Here is a 22,591-nt window from a genome sequence, read left to right as displayed (position 1 = left end):
TAATAGGGCCTCACTGGTACAGGATAAGAATGAAGGGCTTAGGACTGTCTAGCAGTACTCGGTCTGTCTGTCAGCTCCTACCGGACGATGGGTTATGGGCACAGGGTTATTAATGACCTGGGACCAGCTCGCAGCCCAACAGTACTGATCTCAGTCTGACCTGGTGGGGGCGCTATAGGGGGAGGAGAAAGTTGTCATTCCCAGAGCCCCGCCTACTAGGGGCAAAGCACAGCCCACTGTCTATATACCTATTGCTGTGGGGGGGGGGGAAATGGGTTTTACAGATTCACAGTCCTGTTAGTCTTATGTAGGCTTAAGGCTGAGGGCTTACCATCTTCTACAGGTCTGCTGTTGGCAGGTTGGGGGTCCACATCTCCTGGTCTCTCTTGGTCTGATGTGTTCGGAGGACGCAGATCCGGTGACACAGAGAGAATCTCTGTGGCCGACATGTTTCATATACCGTGTCCTAGAGAAAACATCAATGCAGTTATATAAAGGCATTCACAATGCAATCTGTGACTCTGTCCCACCCCCAACAGGGTGACAAAAGGAAGCTATAAGCCTACCCCTCCCCCTGCAGGGTGACACCGTGATAGAGCCAGAAGGGAGCTAAGAGCCTGTCCCTCCCCCTACAGGGTGACACAGTGACACAGACAGAAGGGAGCTATGAGCCTGCCCCTCCCCCAGCTGGGTGACACAGTGACACAGACAGAAGGGAGCTATGAGCCTGTCCCTCCCCCTGCAGGGTGACACAGTGACACAGACAGAAGGGAGCTATGAGCCTGTCCCTCCCCCTGCAGGGTGACACCGTGACACAGACAGAAGGGAGCTATGAGCCTGTCCCTCCCCCTGCAGGGTGACACAGTGACACAGACAGAGGGGAGCTATGAGCCTGTCCCTCCTCCTGCAGGGTGACACAGACAGAAGGGAGCTATGAGCCTGCCCCTCCCCCTGCAGGGTAACACAGTGACACAGACAGAGGCAGTGGCGTAACTACTGCCCCCGCAGTCCTCGCGGTGGCTTGGGGGCGAGGGGCTGCGGGGGCGCCACTGATTTACAGCAGACTGACATGCGGACGAGCGTCCGCATGTCAGTCTGCAGTCTCCTTCCCTCCGCCGCTTTTTGGAGGGACACAGAGGGCACAGCGCGCCTCCCTGTGTCCCTCCTGCTGCATCATCTCCGGCGGCCGCGGGTCTAATAGGGGATAGTGCCGTCCGTGAGCTCTAATTGGCTCACGAACCGGCACTTCCCCCTATTAGACCCGCGGCCGCCGGAGATGATGCAGCAGGAGGGACACAGGAGAGACGAGCTGTGCCCTCCGTGTCCCTCCAAAAAGCGACGGCGGAAGGGGGGGGGGGGGGGGTAAATATCTGGCACTGGGGGCATATATGGCACGGGGGGGGGGGGGAGGGAGGAATATCTGGCACTGGGGCATTTCTGGCACTGGGGGGAATATCTGGCACTGGGGGCATATCTGGCACTGGGGGGGGATATCTGGCACTGGGGCATATATGGCGCTGGGGGGGAATATCTGGCACTGGGGGCATATATGGCACGGGGGGGGGAGGAATATCTGGCACTGGGGCATTTCTGGCACTGGGGGGAGTATCTGGCACTGGGGGCATATCTGGCACTGGGGGGGGGGATATCTGGCACTGGGGTATATATGGCACTGGGGGGGAATATCTGGCACTGGGGGCATATATGGCACTGGGGGGGGGGATATCTGGCACTGGGGGCATATATGGCACTGGGGGGAATATCTGGCACTGGGGGGGGGGGGATATCTGGCACTGGGGCATATATGGCACTGGGGGGAATATCTGGCACTGAGGGGGGGATATCTGGCACTGGGGCATATATGGCACTGGGGGGAATATCTGGCACTGGGGGGGGGGATATCTGGCACTGGGGCATATATGGCACTGGGGGGGAATATCTGGCACTGGGGGGGAATATCTGGCACTGGGGGGGAATATCTGGCACTGGGGGCATATATGGCACTGGGGGCATATATGGCACTGGGGGGGAATATCTGGCACGGGGGGAATATCTGGCACTGGGGGGGAATATCTGGCACTGGGGGGGAATATCTGGCACTGGGGGCATATGTGGCACTGGGGGGGAATATCTGGCACTGGGGGCATATGTGGCACTGGGGGGGTATATGTGTACCTGGCACATGGGGGGACGACGACTATATTTGGCACTGGGGCATGTAAGTACCTGGCACCGTGGGGGAATATCTGGCACTGGGGACATATGTGGCACTGGGAGCACAGCCCTAGCAACAAGGACTACCTCCTAGCAACGAGCATGACACCCAGTGCATGAAACACCTGGCAACGAGCATGACACCCAGTGCATGAAACACCTGGCAACGAGCATGACACCCAGTGCATGAAACCCCTGGCAACGAGCATGACACCCTGAGCATGAAAACCCCTGGCACCGTGCATGGAACCAAGAGCATGAAACCCCTGGCAACGAGCATGACACCCAGTGCATGAAACCCCTGACAACGAGCAGGTAATTGAAAAGTAATTAGAAGCCTTACTGTAGGACTTAATGTGTAATGGGCATTATGGTGTGTGGCATAATGTATCACGGACATTGCGGTGTGTGTCATAATGTGTCACAGGCATTACGGTGTATGGTATACTATATCGCGGGCATTGTGAAATGTGGTATAATGTCTCAGGGTCATTGCAGTGTGGCATAATGTATCACGGACATTGCAGTGTGTGTCATAATGTGTCAGGCATTACGGTGTGTGGTTTACTATATCACGGCCATTGTGGTATGTGGTATAATGTCTCAGGGTCATTGCAGTGTGGCATAATACATAACGGGCATTGTGATGTGTGGCATAGGGTATAACGGGCAGGGCATTGCGGTATGTGTCACAGGCATTACGGTGTATGGTATACTATATCACGGGCATTGTGGTATAATGTCTCAAGGTCATTGCAGTGTGTGGCATAATGTGTCACAGGCATTGTATGTGCTATAATGTATCGGGCATTGCAGTGTGTGGCATAATGTATCACGGACATTGCGGTGTGTGTCATAATGTGTCACAGACATTGTATGTGCTATAATGTATCAGGGGCATTGCAGTGTGTAGCATAATGTATAACGGGCATTGCGATTCCTGTCATAATGTGTCACAGGCATTACGGTGTGTGGCATAATGTGTCACAGACATTACGGTGTGTGGCATAATGTGTCGGGGGCATTACAGTGTGTGCATATTGTGTCGTGCATTATTGTGTGCGGCATAATGTCTAAGGGCCATTGCAGTATGTGGCATAATGTATACTGGGCATTACTATAAGGAGGAAAAATGACAAATAATGTAAGGGGCATGAATCAGGATTATTTTTCTTTCCTGTGGTGGCCAACGTATGGGCGTGCAGGTTGCAAAACTGGGGTATAAGGTAGTCTTTTCCTGCAATGCCACGCCCCTTTATGCGAAACCACGCCCACTCCAACAAAACCACGCCCCTTTTTTGGCGCCCGCGCATATTTATCCCTTTCTTGCTCCCAATTATGGAGCATGAAGGGGGGGGGGGGGGGGGGCGCCGAAGAATTTTTTGGCTTGGGGGAGAAAAATTTCTAGTTACGCCACTGGACAGAGGGGAGCTATGAGCCTGTCCCTCCCCCTGCAGGGTGACACAGACAGAAGGGGGCTATGAGTCGGCCCCTCCCCCTGCAGGGTGACACATAATAAAATACAATAATACAGCAACCAGCTCTTTTGGAAGTGATGGGTTAATCATTATAACGGAACAGTAAATGAGCACCCACGGGAAGGACCAGAGGTGAATAAGCCCCTGTAATTGGCCGGCCACTATGTATTTAGCAGCGCTGATTCACAGTCCTGCAGGCAGCTGCCAGAATTCCCCAATCAGCCCACAGTCGGTGCGATGTTACAGCGCCCAGGATGATTTCCCCCTGACCTCTGAGATTCTGCAGATATAAGGCAATGATATTATGCACCAGTCCACAACTGCCTCATGTCATACAGACAGTCCCAGAGATCCGGACTAATTACCCTGATTGTCCTTCCCAGTCTGTGCTTCGTCTTTTGGCCACGTCGCTGTATCATCAGGCAGAGGCAGATGATAAAAGTCATCATTGAAAAACACAAGGGGAAGCTGGAAAGCTTTCACCAATTAATTCAATCAACAACATGTGAACAAAAGCCTTCCGGAAATCATTTTATATATAAATGGAAACCTACAAATTAGGTCGATGGACATCCAGAGGCTGCGGCTCTATGGAACTGCAAATCCCAGCGTGCCTGACCCCCTAGTGGCCTTTCTCTGGGCTTACAGTCCAGCTTGGCGCAGATGCGCGCACTACGACACGCTGCTAGCATTTAACACGCCACTCATTTCGTGATTGGTCTTTGAATCGGAGCCAAATCCGGCTGAAAATGTAAGAAAAGACTCTAAGGCGTTGTTTTTCTAACCTGAAAGTGTAGTGCAATGTTCCTGAGAATTACAGGCAAATATCACTGCCATACTGTGCCTAGCTGGAGGATAAGCGCCCGTAATTGCTGTAATGGTGCAGCGGCAGCGGCTACTTACACCGCCAGCTCATTCCGAGCCAGCGCAGCCCCCATTATTCTCCCTGCAGATCAGCTTCCACTTTAACCAGTGCGGCTGGAAGTGCTGCAAACACGGATAGGAAACAAGCCTAATACAGGTAACGGCTCAGGATGGCGATCGCAGGAAAGGTCCAATGAAACATTGATTTTTTTTAAAACTGGGATATCATGAAAATAAATAGGATTTTGATACCTACCGGTAAATCCTTTTCTCCTAGTCCGTAGAGGATGCTGGGGACGACATCAGGACCATGGGGTATAGACGGGATCCGCACGAGACATGGGCACGCTAAAGACTTTTCATTGGGTGTGAACTGGCTCCTCCCTCTATGCCCCCCCCTCCAGACCTCAGTTGTAGGAACTGTGCCCAGGGAGACTGACATTTCGAGGAAAGAATTACTTAACTAGTGGTGAGATATCTACCAACTCACACCCTCAACCATGCCGCACACATGGCATTCAACATAACACACGCCAACAGGCATGAACCAACTGCAGCAACATGCTGAAAACCAAGATAACACAACTTGTGTAACTGTAATAACTAAACTGCAGGTAAAGGACGCACTGGGACGGGCGCCCAGCATCCTCTACGGACTAGGAGAAAAGGATTTACCGGTAGGTATCAAAATCCTGTTTTCTCATACGTCCTAGAGGATGCTGGGGATGACATCAAGACCATGGGGTCTATACCAAAGCTCCAGTACAGGCGGGAGAGTGCGGATGACCCTGCAGCACCGACTGACCAAACTTTAGGTCCTCATCGGCCAAGGTGTCAAACTTGTAGAACTTAGCAAATGTGTTTGACCCTGACCAAGTAGCTGCTCGGCAAAGTTGTAATGCCGAGACCCCCTGGGCAGCCGCCCAGGATGAGCCCACCTTCCTAGTGTAGAGGGCCTTTACTGACGTCGGTAACGGCAATCCAGCCGTAGTATGAGCTTGCTGAATCGTATTTCTGATCCAACGTGCAATAGTCTGCTTGGAAGCAGGACAGCCAATCTTGTTGTGAGCATACAGGACAAACAGAGCCTCTGTTTTCCGTATACGAGCCGTTCTAGCAACATAGATTTTCAAAGCTCTAACCACATCTAGAGATTTTGAATCAGTGAATGTGTAACTACTGGCACTACGATAGGTTGGTTTATGTGGAAATATGAAACCACCTTCGGAAGAAAATGTTGTCGAGTCCTCAACTCTAACCTATCTTCATGGAAGATCAGGTAAGGGCTCTTGTGAGACAAGGCCCCCAACTCAGACACTCGCCTTGCGGGTGCCAAAGCCAAAAGCATCACCACTTTCCAAGTGAGAAACTTCAACTCTATCTTTTGTAGAGGCTCAAAGCAATCCGATTGAAGGAACTGCAATACCACGTTAAGGTCCCATGGTGCCACTGGAGGCACGAATGGAGGCTGGATGTGCAGAACCCCTTTCACGAAGGTCTGAACCTCTGGAAGAGAGGCCAATTGTTTTTGGAAGAACACTGACAAGGCCGAAATCTGGACCTTGATTGATCCTAATCGGAGGCCCGCCTCCACACCATCCTGCAAAAAATGTAGGAAACACCCTAAGTGAAACTCTTCCGTAGGAGCTTTCTTGGATTCACACCAAGAAACATATTTTCTCCAAATATGGTGGTAATGTTTCGACGTTACTCCCCTTCTGGCCTGAATAAGGGTGGGAATGACCTCCTTGGGAATACCCTTCCTGACAAGGATACGGCGCTCAACAGCCATGCCGTCAAACGTAGCCACGGTAAGTCATGGTACACGCACGGCCCCTGCTGCAGCAGGTCCTCTCGAGGAGGAAGAGGCCGAGGATCTTCTATGAGCAACTGCTGAAGATCTGGGTACCAAGCCCTCCTTGGCCAGTCTGGTGCAATGAAGATTGCTCGAACCCTTGTTTTTCTTATGATCCTGAGTCCTTTTGGGATCAGCGGAAGTGGAGGGAAGACATACACTGACGGAAAAACCCACTGGGTCACCAGTGCATCCACTGCTACTGCTTAAGGGTCTCTCGACCTATAACAGTATCTCTGAAGCTTCTTGTTGAGACGAGACGCCATCATGTCTATTTGAGGAACTCCCCAAAGACTTGTCACCTCTGCGAAGACTTCTTGGTGGAGGCCCCACTCTCCTGGATGGAGATAGTGTCTGCTGAGGAAGTCTGCTTCCCAGCTGTCTACTCCCGGAATTAATATTGCAGACAGAGCTTGTAGATGTTTTTCTGCCCAGCGGAGGATTTTTGTCGCCTCTGCCATTGCCGCTCTGCTTTTCATTCCACCCTGCCTGTTTATGTATGCGACTGCTGTTATACTGTCCACCTGGATCTGCACGGGATGGTCTTGAAGAAGATGTACCGCTTGTTGAAGGCCGTTGTAAATGGCTCTGAGCTCCAGTACGTTTATGTGAAGGCAGGCTTCCTGATGTGACCAATGTCCCTGGAAGTTTTCTCCCTGAGTGACAGCTCCCCAGCCTCGAAGACTTACATCCGTGGTTACCAGGACCCAGTCCTGAATCCCGAACCTGCGTCTCTCTAGCAGGTGAGAGCTGTGCAACCACCACAGGAGCGAAATCCTGGTTTTTGACGACAGGATTATCTTTCTGTGCATGTGTAGGTGTGACCCCGACCACTTGTCCAACAGGTCCCACTGGAATATTCTGGCATGGAACCTGCCAAACTGTATGGCCTCGTAGGCCGCCACCATCTTCCCCAACAACCGAATGCACTGATGGATCGACACACTTGATGGTTTCAATATCTGTTTTACCATTTTCTGGATTTCCAGAGCCTTTTCCAGCGGAAGAAATACTCTCTGAACTTCTGTGTCCAGAATCATCCTGAGGAAAGACAACCTTGTCGTCGGTTCCAACTGTGACTTTGGGTAATTTATGATCCACCCGTGTTGTTGGAGTATTGACAGGGAGAGGGATATGTTTTGTAACAACTGCTCCCTGGATCTCGCCTTTATCAGGAGATCGTCCAGATAAGGGATTATATTGACTCCTTTCTGACGGAGGACCATCATCTCCGCCATCACCTTGGTGAATACCCTCAGCGCCATGGAGAGACCGAAAGGTAACGTCTGGAATTGGTAATGGCAATCCTGAACCGCGAATCTCAGATAAGCCTGGTGAGGAGGATAAATGGGAACATGCAGGTAAGCATCCTTTATGTCCACCGACACCAAGTAGTCCCCCTCCTCCAGACTGGCAATCACCGCCCGAAGTGATTCCATCCTGAACTTGAACCTTTTCAGGTAGCAATTCAGATCTTTTAGATTTAGGATCGGTCTGACCGAGCCGTCCGGCTTCAGAACAACATAGCTTGAATAAAAAAAACCTCCCTTGTTGTGACAACGGTACCAGGACTATGACCTGGTCTTGACATAATTTTTGGATTGCCGCTGTTACTGCTTCTCTTTCTGGCGGAGAAACTGGCAAGGTCGATTTGAAAAATCGGCATGGAGGAACGTCTTGAAACTCCACTTTGTATCCCTGAGATACTATTTGCAACACCCAGGGATCCAGGCCAGACAGAATCCAATCCTGGCTGAAGAGTTTGAGACGTGCCCCCACCCGAGCGGCCTCCCAAAAGGGAGCTCCAGCGTCATGCTGGGGATTTGGCAGAATTAGGGGTAGACTTCTGCTTTGGGAACCTGGAGCTGCTGTGGGCTTCTTTCCCCTTCCCCTTCCCCTTCCCCTACCTGCAAAGAAGGGAGAGCCTCACGTCTTTGTGTATTTATTGGGCCGAAAGGACTGCATTTGCGGGTGATAGGTCTTTTTTGCCGGTGCAGGCGCAGAGGGCAAAAATGTCGACTTACCTGCGGTAGCCGCCGAGACTAACGCATCCAGGCCATTGCCAAATAAGGCCTCACCTTTATATGGGAGAGCCTCCATGTTTCTTTTGGAATCTGCATCCGCGTTCCACTGGCGAATCCACAATGCCCGCCTAGCTGAGACTGCCATGGTAGCGGCTTGTGAACTCAAGAGTCCAATATCCTTCATTGCTTCCAGCATGTAGGCGGCAGCTTCCTTGATATTCCCTAACTTAAGGAGTATCTCATCTTTATCAATCGTGTCAATTTTTGATGACACGCTTTCTGACCATTTTTCAATAGCGCGACTCACCCATGACAGGCAATAGTGGGCCTGAGCAGTGTACCATTGGTAACATAAATGGATTTCAATGTCGTTTCCATTTTTCAGTCTGCCGGCTCTTTAAGAGAAGCCGTGCCAGGAGCAGGGAGAATTACCTTCTTTGTCAACCTGGAAAGTGCACTGTCTAACACAGGGGGTGACTCCCATTTTTTTCTGTCTTCAGGGAGTGCCGCCCGCATAAGGAATAACAGAATCCTGAAAAATCACATCTTCCACAGATTTTGGACTTATCTAATCTACGGTTAATCAGATGCATACTGTCACGTATCTCTTTCACCCATGCAGGCTCTTGGTGTGCAGGTAGCACCACCACATTACAACTCTGTGTCCCTAAAATGGCTTCCTCCGGGGAGGAACTCCCTGACTCAGACATGCCTCACACGTGTACAGCAAACTCACAGACACACTGGGACTTAATTTGGGGACAGACCCACAGTAAAATCTGTCAGAGGGACCCAGCATAGTAGTAGCCAGTTCACAATCCCAGCGCCAGTATTTCCTGTGAAAACAGTATGTCCACAGCCTAACAGCACTTTTAAATAGTAATATACACTATCAAATGCACCACAATCGCTTTGTGTCCCCCCTTAATAGCACCCTGTACTTGTCAGAAGTGGAGGAGAGGACCAGCGTGTTATCTGCAGCCTGAGGAGAGAGAGAAAATGGTGCTGAGTAGTGTGCTGGCTGCCTGCGGAAGAAGCTCCGCCCCCGCAATGGCGCGTCCTTACACTCAGTATACTACATAATATTTATACTGGCGGGGGTAGGGCTGTGCCAGCGGCATCTTATGCCCCCTTTTAGCCAGTTTGAGGTATTTTTCTTGCTGCCCAGAGAGCCCCCCACCGCGCCCTGCACCCTGCAGTGCCTGTGTGTGGGCAGCAATGGCGCGCTGCGTTCCCGCCAGCCGCACCGCACCTCAGCCGTCACTTACTTGATTGAAGATCTTTCTTCTCATACTCACCTGTCTTCTGACTTCTGGCTCTGCGAGGGGGGTGACGGCGTGCTGTGGGAGTGAGCATCTAGACACGGCTAGCGTTCAGTTCCCTTCAGGAGCTAATGGTGTCCTATCAGCCAGAAGCAGAGCCATGAAACTCTTTAGGAAGTTGGTTCTGCTTCTGCCCCCTCAGTCCCACGAAGCAGGGAGTCTGATGCCAGCAGTTCTGCCTGAAAATACAAAACCTAACATAAGTCTTTTCAGAGAAACTCAGTAGAGCTCCTCAGAGTGCATCCAGTCTGCCTGGGCACATTTCTAAAACTGAGGTCTGGAGGAGGGGCATAGAGGAAGGAGCCAGTTCGCACCCAATGAAAAGTCTTTAGAGTGCCCATGTCTCCTGCGGATCCCGTCTATACCCCATGGTCTTGATGTCATCCCCAGCATCCTCTAGGACGTATGAGAAATTATATATGGCCGCCCAGTGTCAGGTCTCCATGACCAACAGTACATCCAAGGATGGGAGCAGTGGTGACATTACTGTGACTTACTCACACCTAAAATGCGATCCGCAGGGTGATTAATGTATATAATAGTAACCACCTGGGAGAATGCCATCTGGATTGGGCAGCTAGGTCCTTACATGTATAAATTGTGTGTTTATTCGGTTTTGAGAAGCTGATCTAAGGCATGGATCTGTTTGGGCCGAGGTCTGTTTATTGTACAGCTAGTGGGATACCGCCCTATGTCTAAGAAGGCATGAAATCTCCTTCCTGACCAGAGAGGCCTGAAGCATACTTACCTACTTTGCTGCCCCTCTCCTCTGGAAGGAGGCAGCGTTGCATGAGCATGGGGGCGTGGACGGCATCAAGATGGGCTGTCCAGGGGCGTGGCCAGGAGGCAAAGTAGACTGTCCAAGGGGCGTGGCCACTGGGGAAGTGGGCAGTCCGGGCAAGGAAGGGGGGGCGCGACATCACGATTGCGTCATCGTGGCTCTACCCCCACTATACAGTGCCGCACTGTATAGCGGGGGGTGGAGCTACGATGACGTGATTCATCGCGAATCGCGTCATTGGAGCTCCTTGGACCGCCCACTTGTTCTCTGCAGTAGGTGGCCGAGGGAGGGTGCGGAGGGGCTAGCAGAGAAAGCGGGAGACTTGCCCACCTTTCCGGGGGGGGGCGCGAAGGCCTCCCGATTTTCGGGAGCCTCCCGGCCATTCCAGGAGTACAGAGCCAAACTACCCCCTCTCCCATACTCTCAAACCAGAGGGGGGAAGCTTTCCCTATGTAGGGGGCAGGGTCCAACTAATATATGAGCTGAGTCCAGGGATCAGCCTTTGTTCATTTTCGTGAGGGGGCCAGACGCCTAGAATACATTCTATCTTTAGGAAGAGACCTCACTTCCGCCTTTTTTCAACCCTGTTCAGGTGACCTGAACTTTGTTTTCCCCTTTATTTTATTTCCTGAAATTGTTAGTAACTTGTGTGAACTTTTACTTATTATTATAATCTTGTAACCTTTTGTAACCATAAGCTTTGAAGTGATTACTGCGATTCTTCAGCTCACCACCTCCTAATACCATAAGCTACTGACTGTAAGGTATATTTTTCTGGTATAGCGGAACCGAAGAGCCGCAGTGGGAGGGGCATCTCCCAGTCTAACTCTTGGTGGCGGCAGGATTTATGTTTTTAGTAATACGGAACCCGCAAACATCACCCATCACGACAATCCGTCTTAGCTAGCGCATGAGCGCGGATGAGATCGCGACAACCACCCTTATCGCTGCCAGCCGGAATCACCGCTCAGCTGCTACCGCAATATTCCAATAATACGTTGCTGCTATAGGCAGAGATAGACATATGTTTTATTGCCACAGAATTACAGAGACCTATATACACTGCTCAAAAAAATAAAGGGAACACTAAAATAACACATCCTAGATCTGAATGAATGAAATATTCTTATTAAATACTTTGTTCTTTACATAGTTGAATGTGCTGACAACAAAATCACACAAAAATTATCAATGGAAATCACATTTATTAACCCATGGAGGTCTGGATTTGGAGTCACCCTCAAAATTAAAGTGGAAAAACACACTACAGGCTGATCCAACTTTGATGTAATGTCCTTAAAACAAGTCAAAATGAGGCTCCATAGTGTGTGTGGCCTCCACGTGCCTGTATGACCTCTCTACAACGCCTGGGCATTCTCCTGATGAGGCGGCGGATAGTCTCCTGAGGGATCTCCTCCCAGACCTGGACTAAAGCATCCGCCAACTCCTGGACAGTCTGTGGTGCAACGTGGCGTTGGTAGATGAAGCGAGACATGATGTCCCAGATGTGCTCAATTGGATTCAGGTCTGGGGAACGGGCGGGCCAGTCCATAGCATCAATGCCTTCGTCTTGCAGGAACTGCTGACACACTCCAGCCACATGAGGTCTAGCATTGTCTTGCATTAGGAGGAACCCAGGGCCAACCGCACCAGCATATGGTCTCACAAGGGGTCTGAGGATCTCATCTCGGTACCTAATGGCAGTCAGGGTACCTCTGGCGAGCACATGGAGGGCTGTGCAGACCCCCAAAGAAATGCCACCCCACACCATTACTGACCCACTGCCAAACCGGTCATGCTGGAGGATGTTGCAGGCAGCAGAACGTTCTCCTTGGCATCTCCAGACTCTGTCACGTCTGTCACATGTGCTCAGTAAGAACCTGCTTTCATCTGTGAAGAGCACAGGGTGCCAGTGGCGAATTTGCCAATCTTGGCGTTCTCTGGCAAATGCCAAACGTCCAGCATGGTGTTGGGCTGTAAGCACAACCCCCACCTGTGGGCGTTGGGCCCTCATACCACCCTCATGGAGTCTGTTTCTGATCGTTTGAGTAGACACATGCACATTTGTGGCTTGCTGGAGGTCATTTTGCAGGGCTCTGGCAGTGCTCCTCCTGTTCCTCCTTGCACAAAGGCGGAGGTAGCGGTCCTGCTGCTGGGTTGTTGCCCTCCTCCACGTTTCCTGATGTACTGGCCTGTCTCCTGGTAGCGCCTCCATGGTCTGGACACTACGCTGACAGACACAGCAAACCTTTTTCCACAGCTCGCATTGATGTGCCATCCTGGATGAGCTGCACTACCTGAGCCACTTGTGTGGGTTGTAGGGAGGTCATACAGGCACGTGGAGGCCACACACACTACTGAGCCTCATTTTGACTTGTTTTAAGGACATTACATCAAAGTTGGATCAGCCTGTAGTGTGTTTTTCCACTTTAATTTTGAGGGTGACTCCAAATCCAGACCTCCATGGGTTAATAAATTTGATTTCCATTAATAATTTTTGTGTGATTCAGTGAGGTTGCACTTGTTCCTGTGAAAAAGGAATAGTGCTGTTCAGGATTTGAAATTTATCTAAGTCCTCTGTTTGGTGACATTTACGTAAACAGAGGTGGACTATAAAGCTCCACCACTCTTGATTGATAATAGGGAATATAACATCACCTAGTTTCAACCGAATTATTATTATTTTTTGAAGTCTATTTAGATACCATATTTATTGAATTGAACATGTGATTGGATGTAATCATTGGATATTCTAAACCTTTCTAATCAATGGTAATTACTCCTACTATAAGAACTGATTATAAACCCCTGATGAAGTCCTAACGGACGAAACGCGTTGGGTTTCGTAACATCTGGTTAATAAAGCCTTTATTACAAGCATCTGGTTGGAGATACATCCATTTCAAGTTCTGACTGTGATCACCTGACTGTAAAATCCTCACATCTACTGTAAATTGTTTATGTATAAGACTGTAACATTGTTTTATTGAATTTTTAGAAGGTTGTGTCAATGACGAACGTTTAGGATAAATATCGTTTGTTTCTGTACAATAAAAACTTTTAATTATTGTCATACAAAAGGCATATTGGCTCCCACGAGAATCCTTTTCTATTCTAAATCTACTTTTAATACCTTATCTGACAGAGGGTATTTCTTGGTGGTTTGAGACTAGTGGTATAGCGCAAGAAATTAGGGTTGAATCTTTGTTTTGATATATCATACACTCACCCCTCTCCCTGTACTGTATATTGCACACAGCACTATATATATCATACACTCACCCCTCTCCCTGTACTGTATATTGCACACAGCACTATACATATATATCATACACTCACCCCTCTCCCTGTACTGTATATTGCACACAGCACTATATATATCATACACTCACCCCTCTCCCTGTACTGTATATTGCACACAGCACTATATATATATATCATACACTCACCCCTCTCCCTGTACTGTATATTGCACACAGCACTATATATATCATACACTCACCCCTCTCCCTGTACTGTATATTGCACACAGCACTATATATATATATCATACACTCACCCCTCTCCCTGTACTGTATATTGCACACAGCACTATATATATCATACACTCACCCCTCTCCCTGTACTGTATATGGCACACAGCACTATACATATCATACACTCACCCCTCTCCTGTACTGTATATGGCACACAGCACTATATATATATCATACACTCACTCCTCTCCCTGTACTGTATATGGCACACAGCACTATATATATATATATCATACACTCACCCCTCTCCCTGTACTGTATATGGCACACAGCACTGTGTATATATATATGGGTGTGGTATAAGAAATCTACAGTCTATGAGATAGACAGTCAATAGGTCAACACCATACGGTCGACAGGGTCACATGGTAGAAAGGGTGAGGTTGACGTGGGAATGGTCGACACATTCTGTTTTTTTTGTGTCAGTTTCTATGTTTCATCACCTGTGACCCCAATCACACAGAGACATAGAATGTGCCGGCAGATAAGAACCACTCGGCCCATCTAGTCCGCCCCTTATTTATCCTCTAGGTAATCTCACCCTTTTTGAACCTTAGCGGTAACGTAGACTGCCGCGGGCTGGCCTCGCTCGCCACACTTCGGGCACGGTGCCTCAATCCGCAACCACTAAGCTCGGCACAGGTTACTATTCCCAGTTATACTCCATGTGGATGGGAAACCGAAGAAAAGGTTTTAAAAAATGTGGAATAACAAAAAGAAAACTTGTGTCATCCACTGTCATGTCAGCCTTTTCTACCTGTCGACCTTTTGACACTGTAGACCATATGGTGTCGACCTACTGACTGCCATCTTTAGACCATGTCTGTCCATAGTCCGGAACCCATATATAATATACAACTACAGCACTGTATATATTATATACTCACCCCCCCCCCGTATATAACACACAGCACTGTATATATTATATACTCATCCCCCCGTATATCACACACAGCACTGTGTATATTATATACTCACCCCCTCCCTGTATATTACACACAGCACTGTAAATATTAAATACTCACTCCCTCCCCGTATATCACACACAGCACTGTATATATTATATACTCACCCCCTCCCTGTATATCACACACAGCACTGTATATATTATATACTCATCACCTCCCCGTATATCACACACAGCACTGTATATATTATATACTCACCCCCCATATATCACACACAGCACTGTATATATTATATACTCACCCCCTCCCTGTATATCACACACAGCACTGTATATATTATATACTCATCACCTCCCCGTATATCACACACAGCACTGTATATATTATATACTCATCCTCCATATATCACACACAGCACTGTATATATTATATACTCACTCCCTCCCTGTATATTACACACAGCATTGTATATATCAGGATTTTGGTACTTACCGATAAATCCCTTTCTCCGATTCCACAGGGGCCACTGGAGCGTAGTTACAATGGGGAAATAGTAGGCAGTAATTGGGAGCTGGCACTTTAAAAACTCTAACCCTGTGGCTAGCTCCTCCCCTACTATCTCCCCTCCAAGCCAGTCTACGTAAAACTGTGCCCAAGGAGAGCTGTAATATTGAAAACCTTAAGGTAGAGGAGGTTAATGACGTCCAGTCAACCAGGATAACCCAAACTAAACCTGGAATAGAACCTAACAACAAACAGGCTAACCTGAACTCAACAAGCGGTCATTTATTGAACCGCAAACCGTTAAGCAAAAAACAAGGAGGAGCAGCGCTGGGCGGGCGTCCAGTGGCCCCTGTGGAATCGGAGAAAGGGATTTATCGGTAAGTACCAAAATCCTGATTTCTCCTTCATCCACTAGGGGCCACTGGAGCGTAGTTACAATGGGGACGTCCCAGAGCTCCCAGAACGGGTGGGAGAGCGCTGAGAGTCCTGTAAAACCGCTCGCCCAAACTGAGATGCAGAGGCCGCAAAAGTGTCAAACTTGTAGAATTTGACAAACGTATGACGGCCGGACCAAGTAGCCGCCCGACATAAAGTAGTCATAGAGACCCCCCGGGCAGCCGCCCACGAAGGTCCCACAGAGCGCGTGGAGTGTGCTGAAATGGAAGATGGAGGTTCCCGAGAAGCTGCCAAATAAGCTTGTCTGATGGTCAGTCGAATCCATCGAGACAAGGTTTGCTTAGAGGCCGGCCAACCACGGCGGGCAGCATCGTACAGAACAAATAAGGAATCTGACTTCCGAATAGCTGAAGTCCTATCCACATAGATCTTGAGCGCCCTTACAACGTCCAATGATCTCGCATCCGGAGAGTCCCCCGAGAGGGCCGGGACCACAAGCGGCTGATTGATGTGAAAATCAGACACCACCTTAGGTAGAAAGGACATACGAGTACGAAGCTCGGCCCTATCCGCATGAAACACCAGGTAAGGAGACCTACAAGAGAGAGCCCCCAGTTCCGACACCCGTCTAGCTGAAGCCAGCGCCAGGAGAAGAACCACCTTCCAGGTGAGATATTTTATCTCTACTGATTCCAGGGGCTCAAACAATGAAGACTGCAGAAAAGACAGGACCAGACTGAGGTGCAATGGCGCTGTCGGAGGACGGAAGGGAGGCTGTATGCGAAGAACCCCTTGAAAGAAGGTCTGAACCTCAGGTAGCAAGGCTAACTTTTTCTGGAAGAAAACCGAAAGAGCAGATACCTGCACCTTTAGCGAACCCAGTCTTAGGCCTGCTGAAAAACCTGCCTGCAAAAAACGGAGAAGACGGGCTAAGCTATACACGGAAGGAGAAAATTCTCGACGTTCACACCATGCTACATAAGCCTTCCAAATGCGGTAGTAGTGAGAAGATGTAACTGACTTTCTAGCCAGAAGCATAGTTGGTATAACTGTACGAGGAATCCCCTTCCTTGTCAAGATGGCTTTCTCAACAGCCACGCCGTCAAACGTAGCCTGCGTAAGTCTGGATAAAGAAAAGGACCCTGTTGTAGAAGGTCGTCTCGTAGTGGCAGGGGCCAAGGCTAGGCCACCGACAACAGGTGCAGGGTGGAGTACCAAACCCTGCGTGGCCAATCCGGAGCCACTAGGAGGACCAGAGTGTCTTCCCTCTTGATGCGTTGCAGAACCTTCGGCAACAGCGGGAAGGGAGGAAAGAGGTAAACGAACCGGAAATTCCAAGGAGCCGTGAGGGCATCCACGCCCGCCGCCGCCGGGTCCCTTGTCCGAGAGTAATAAAGAGGCAACTGGTGGTTCCGGCGGGACGCCATGAGGTCGATCTGTGGTTTCCCCCACCGACGTACCAGTTGCCAAAACACCTGGGGATGTAGCGACCACTCTCCCGGGTGCATGTCCTGTCGGCTTAGATAGTCGGCTTCCCAATTGTCCACTCCTGGAATGAATATCGCCGAAAAGGACAGAGCATACTTCTCCACCCAGAGAAGGATGTTGGTGACCTCCCTCATCGCCGCGCGGCTGCGAGTGCCGCCCTGACGGTTGATGTACGCTACCGTCGTGGCGTTGTCGGACTGAACTCTGACCGCTCGACCGCGTAGGAGGTGATGTGCCTGAAGCAGGGCGTTGTACACCGCCCTTAGTTCGAGAATGTTTATGGGGAGAGAGGATTCGTGGATTGACCAGCGCCCCTGAAACCGATGTCCCAGGGTCACTGCCCCCCAGCCTCGCAGACTGGCGTCCGTGGTGAGGAGAGTCCAATCCCATATCCCGAACCGTCTTCCTTCCAACAGATGGGTCGACTGGAGCCACCAGAGCAGCGACGACCGTGCCTTTGGAGATAACGTCACCCGCTGATGAAGGAACAGATGAGATCCTGACCACTGATTTAGAAGACACAGCTGAAACGGTCGAGAGTGGAAGCGACCGTACGGAAGAGCTTCGAACGCTGCTACCATCTTTCCCAGCAGGCGAATGCACAGATACACTGACACCCGACGGTGTTGAAGGACCAATCTTACCAGTGTCTGCAGAGACAGTATCTTGTCCTGCAGAAGGAAAACCCTCTGATGGACTGTGTCGAGAATCATTCCCAGAAACAACAGCCGTTGTGAGGGGCATAAGTGAGACTTCGGGAAATTCAGGATCCACCCGTGACGAATCAGAAGGTCCTGTGTCATCCGGATATTCTGAAGTAACCGTTCTGCTGAGCTTGCTTTTATTAGCAGATCGTCCAGATAGGGAATAATTGTCACACCCTGCTTCCGAAGTAGGGCCATCATGACCGCCATGACCTTTGTGAACACTCTGGGAGCAGAAGAGAGACCGAAGGGAAGGGCCTGGAACTGTAAATGAGCGTCCTGTATTGCGAACCGGAGAAAAGCCTGATGAGGAGGCCAAATGGGAACATGTAAGTATGCATCCTTGATGTCTAAGGATGCCAGAAACTCGTCTTTTTCCAACCCCGCAATAACAGACTGGAGGGACTCCATCTTGAACTTGAATACCTTCAAATACGGATTGAGATCTTTCAAGTTCAGGATTGGTCTGACCGAGCCGTCCGGCTTCGGTACTAGAAACAGGCTTGAGTAATAGCCCTGTTTCCGATGATGCGAGGGAACAGGGATCACTACCCTTGCGGATAGAAGCTTCTGGACCGCGGCTTGTAAGGCAACTCCCCGGTTGTCGGAAACTGGAAAACCCGTGGTAAAGAACCGCTGGGGCGGTTGCTCCTGAAAAACGAGCTTGTAACCGCAAGTGATTAGATCCCGGACCCAAGCATCTGGGCAGGACTGTATCCAGACCTCCTTGAAATCCCACAGACGAGCTCCCACCCTGTGATCTCCCAGGTGGGAGGGAGGCCCGTCATGCGGTGGCAGTGGTAGAAGACCTAGCGTCTGATTGGGCTGAGGCTGCGGAACCTCTACCCCTGCCGCCGCCTCTACCTCTACGGCCACGGAAGGTAGAAGCTCCACCCCTGGCCTGTCCTCGAAACCTGGAAGGGGCACGAAAGGATCGAAAAGAGGGACCCCTATATGGCCTGCGAGCGGCTGGAGCAGCAGAAGGAAGATACGCCGACCTACCCCCGGTGGCCGTAGAGATCCAGGCATCCAGATCCTTACCAAACAGAAACTCACCGTAAAGGGCAACGCCTCTGCCGCCCTTTTGGAATCCGTATCCGCATGCCAATGCCGGAGCCATAGAGCTCTGCGGGCCGCAATTGCTAAAGCGGAAATTCTAGCTCCGAGAACACCTATGTCCCTGGACGCTTCGCAAAGATAAAGGGCTGATTCACGGATGTGTTCCGCCAACTCTATCAATTGATCCGCCGGTAATTCGTCACGAATTCCAGAGGACAAATGTTCCGCCCATGCTTCGATCGCCTTGTTGACCCAACAACCTACCTGCGCCGGGCGATGTAATACCCCTGCCGCAGAGTAAATATTCTTTAAGGTAGATTCCAACTTCCTATCTGACGCCTCCTTAAGTGAAGTTGCCCCCGGAACAGGCAGGACCGTCTTTTTGGACAGATGAAACACCGAAGGATCCACAATCGGAGAGGTCTCATAACGCGTTCTGCTATCTGCGGGAAAAGGATAGGAAGACAACAGTTTTCTTGATACCTGAAATTTTGCGTCTGGATGCTTCCAGGCTGTCGTTATGAGCGCATCCAGCTCCTCCGAAACTGGAAAGGTCACCGGCAGGTATTGGTCGGTGCCAAACCTTGAAGGGCGTAAGGTGTCCTCCGTCTCCTCCACCTGTAACACTGAGCGAATATCAGTAATAAGAGCCTCTATACCCTGAGCTACTAGTTCAGAGTCCTCATATACCTGATCGTCCTCAGTATCCTGGATATCCACATCCTGTACATCTAACCCCGCCTCATCTAATTGAGGCATATCATCGTCAAAGTCCTGCAACACAGAGGCTAGCAATCTCTTTTTTGAAGCCTGTTGAGGGGGGCTAAAGGACGGGGCTTGGGAAGGGATTACAGCCCTGGAAAGTCCCTCCACTGACTTTGCCAATGAGACTGCCCATGCAGGTTCTGGCGCCGGTACCGGGACAAGCTGTCGGAACCGGGCCGCCTCCCTATCTTCCCGAGAGGCTTTAAGTTCCCCAAGTCAGCAGGGACATCACCTCTGTGAGTTGTGTCGTCCATGTCGGGGCGCTCTGGGGTTCTGAGGAGGGCTGAGCCAATGGCTGTGACTCCTCACCTGAAACCTGAGCCTGCTTTTGTGTTGCCTTGGAGCCTTTGCTGGCCATGGCAGCACCTAAACTTGATACCCTTCCCCCCACAGGAAAACAACTATAGGCAGAATGGGAGGGAGGGGAGGGAAGCAGGGAAAAGAATGCAGCCACAGCAGCCTGATCTGTCCTGCACGATACTCTGTGCAGTGACAGGCTGAAGCAAGCTAAATATATATGTGCCTTGTAGTGCCCCCGAGTGCCCCCCTTCCCCACTGTAACTGCTCACTGTGGTCGCGTGGCCTCCGTCCCGCGCTGCTGCTGAAGGGAAAAGGACGGGTCCCCAGCGCGCGCTAATTCCGGGCCCGCAGAGCGGGACTAAGCCCCGCCCCCCTCCTCTATGGCGCCAAATTTAAAAATGCTATGCACCCTTATGCCGGATCCCCGTAGCGGCTCTGTGAGCCGCGCTGGCGGGGAACCGAGCAGGGAGGGAGGCGGCGGGCGGGCGGGCGGGAGCTCTGCATCTTTTTTTTTTTAAATAATAAATAATAAAAATCCGATGTGGGAGTTAGAGGGGGGGGGGGGGTTAATCTGGAGGGGTGCATACTGTCACTGTCCCCCGGTTAGTCAAAATGAAAGTCTATATTAAGGACAGAGTCCCAGGACGACTGATTGGAAGTCAGAGGCTCTCTATCTTTGGTCATCATTAAAGTTAAGAAAATGAATTCTATTCAAACCCCCCTGCCACCCCGTCATCCCAACACTCTGGGGGTAGAGGGGGGAATGCACACACTCACCTTTCAGTGGTGGAGGGTGGCCCCGACACACGCCGCACGCAGCGGTGTCCGGCCGCTGATACTCACCGCTGCCATGCTGCCGGAATCTTCTGCTGGATGGAGTGGCCCCGACACGCGCCGCACGCAGCGGTGTCCGGCCAGCTCAGGAGAGCTTAGTGTCTCCCTCAGCCGGGGCCCATCCCGAGCCGCACGCAGCTGCGATGGGACCCCGCCGGCAGCTCCCGCGGTGCAGACTGGCAGTGGCAGAGCTGCCAGTCTGTGTGTGCGTGGAAGAAAAAGAAAAGAAAAAAGAAAAAAATTCTTCAGCTAAACCCAAGTGAACCAGCTCCCTTGGGCACTAAACTAAGACTGGCTTGGAGGGGAGATAGTAGGGGAGGAGCTAGCCACAGGGTTACAGTTTTTAAAGTGCCAGCTCCCAATTACTGCCTACTATTTCCCCATTGTAACTACGCTCCAGTGGCCCCTAGTGGATGAAGGAGAAATTATATACTCACCCACGTCTCCCTGTATATCACACACAGCACTGTATATATTATATACTCACCCCCCCTGTATATCTCACACAGTACTGTATATATTATATACTCACCCCCCCCTGTATATCACACACAGCACATATTATATACTCCCTCCCTGTATATTACACACAGCACTGTATAGATTATATACTCACCCCCGTATATCACACACAGCACTTTATATATTATATACTCATTACTCCCTCCCTCCCTGTATATCACACACAGTACTGTATATAATAAGAATTTACTTACCGATAATTCTATTTCTCATAGTCCGTAGTGGATGTTGGGACTCCGTCAGGACCATGGGGAATAGCGGGCTCCGCAGGAGACAGGGCACATCTAAATAAAGCTTTTAGGATCACATGGTGCGTACTGGCTCCTCCCCCTATGACCCTCCTCCAAGCCTCAGTTAGGTACTGTGCCCGGACGAGCGTACACAATAAGGAAGGATCTAGAATCCCGGGTAAGACTCATACCAGCCACACCAATCACACCGTACAACTTGTGATCTGAACCCAGTTAACAGTATGATAACAAAAAACGAAGTAGCCTCTGAAAAGATGGCTCACAACAATAGTAATAACCCGATCTTTGTAACAATAACTATGTACAAGCATTGCAGACAATCCGCACTTGGGATGGGCGCCCAGCATCCACTACGGACTATGAGAAATAGAATTATCGGTAAGTAAATTCTTATTTTCTCTAACGTCCTAGTGGATGCTGGGACTCCGTCAGGACCATGGGGATTATACCAAAGCTCCCAAACGGGCGGGAGAGTGCGGATGACTCTGCAGCACCGAATGAGAGAACTCCAGGTCCTCCTTAGCCAGAGTATCAAATTTGTAAAATTTTACAAACGTGTTCTCCCCTGACCACGTAGCTGCTCGGCAAAGTTGTAATGCCGAGACCCCTCGGGCAGCCGCCCAAGATGAGCCCACTTTCCTTGTGGAGTGGGCCTTTACAGATTTAGGCTGTGGCAGGCCTGCCACAGAATGTGCAAGTTGGATTGTGCTACAGATCCAACGTGCAATCGTCTGTTTAGACGCAGGAGCACCCATCTTGTTGGGTGCATACAATATAAACAACGAG

General features: G+C 50.3%; 1 protein-coding gene across 1 annotated transcript in view; it reads right to left on the bottom strand.

Moving 5' to 3' along the window:
- The window catches only part of DNAH2 (dynein axonemal heavy chain 2), a 261,666-nt gene that overhangs the window by 232,434 nt on the left and 6,641 nt on the right, over positions 1-22,591 (bottom strand). Inside the window, exon 2 of the mRNA XM_063930819.1 lies at positions 332-466. Within this exon, the coding sequence (XP_063786889.1) occupies positions 332-449 (118 nt within the window). The 5' untranslated portion in view covers positions 450-466. The remainder of the gene's footprint in view (positions 1-331; positions 467-22,591) is intronic.

This window comes from Pseudophryne corroboree, chromosome 6 (assembly GCF_028390025.1).
Source record: "Pseudophryne corroboree isolate aPseCor3 chromosome 6, aPseCor3.hap2, whole genome shotgun sequence".
NCBI classification, from domain to species: domain Eukaryota; kingdom Metazoa; phylum Chordata; class Amphibia; order Anura; family Myobatrachidae; genus Pseudophryne; species Pseudophryne corroboree.
The sequence above is the reverse complement of the archived record's forward strand: the minus strand, read 5'-3'. Positions and strand labels throughout refer to the sequence as shown.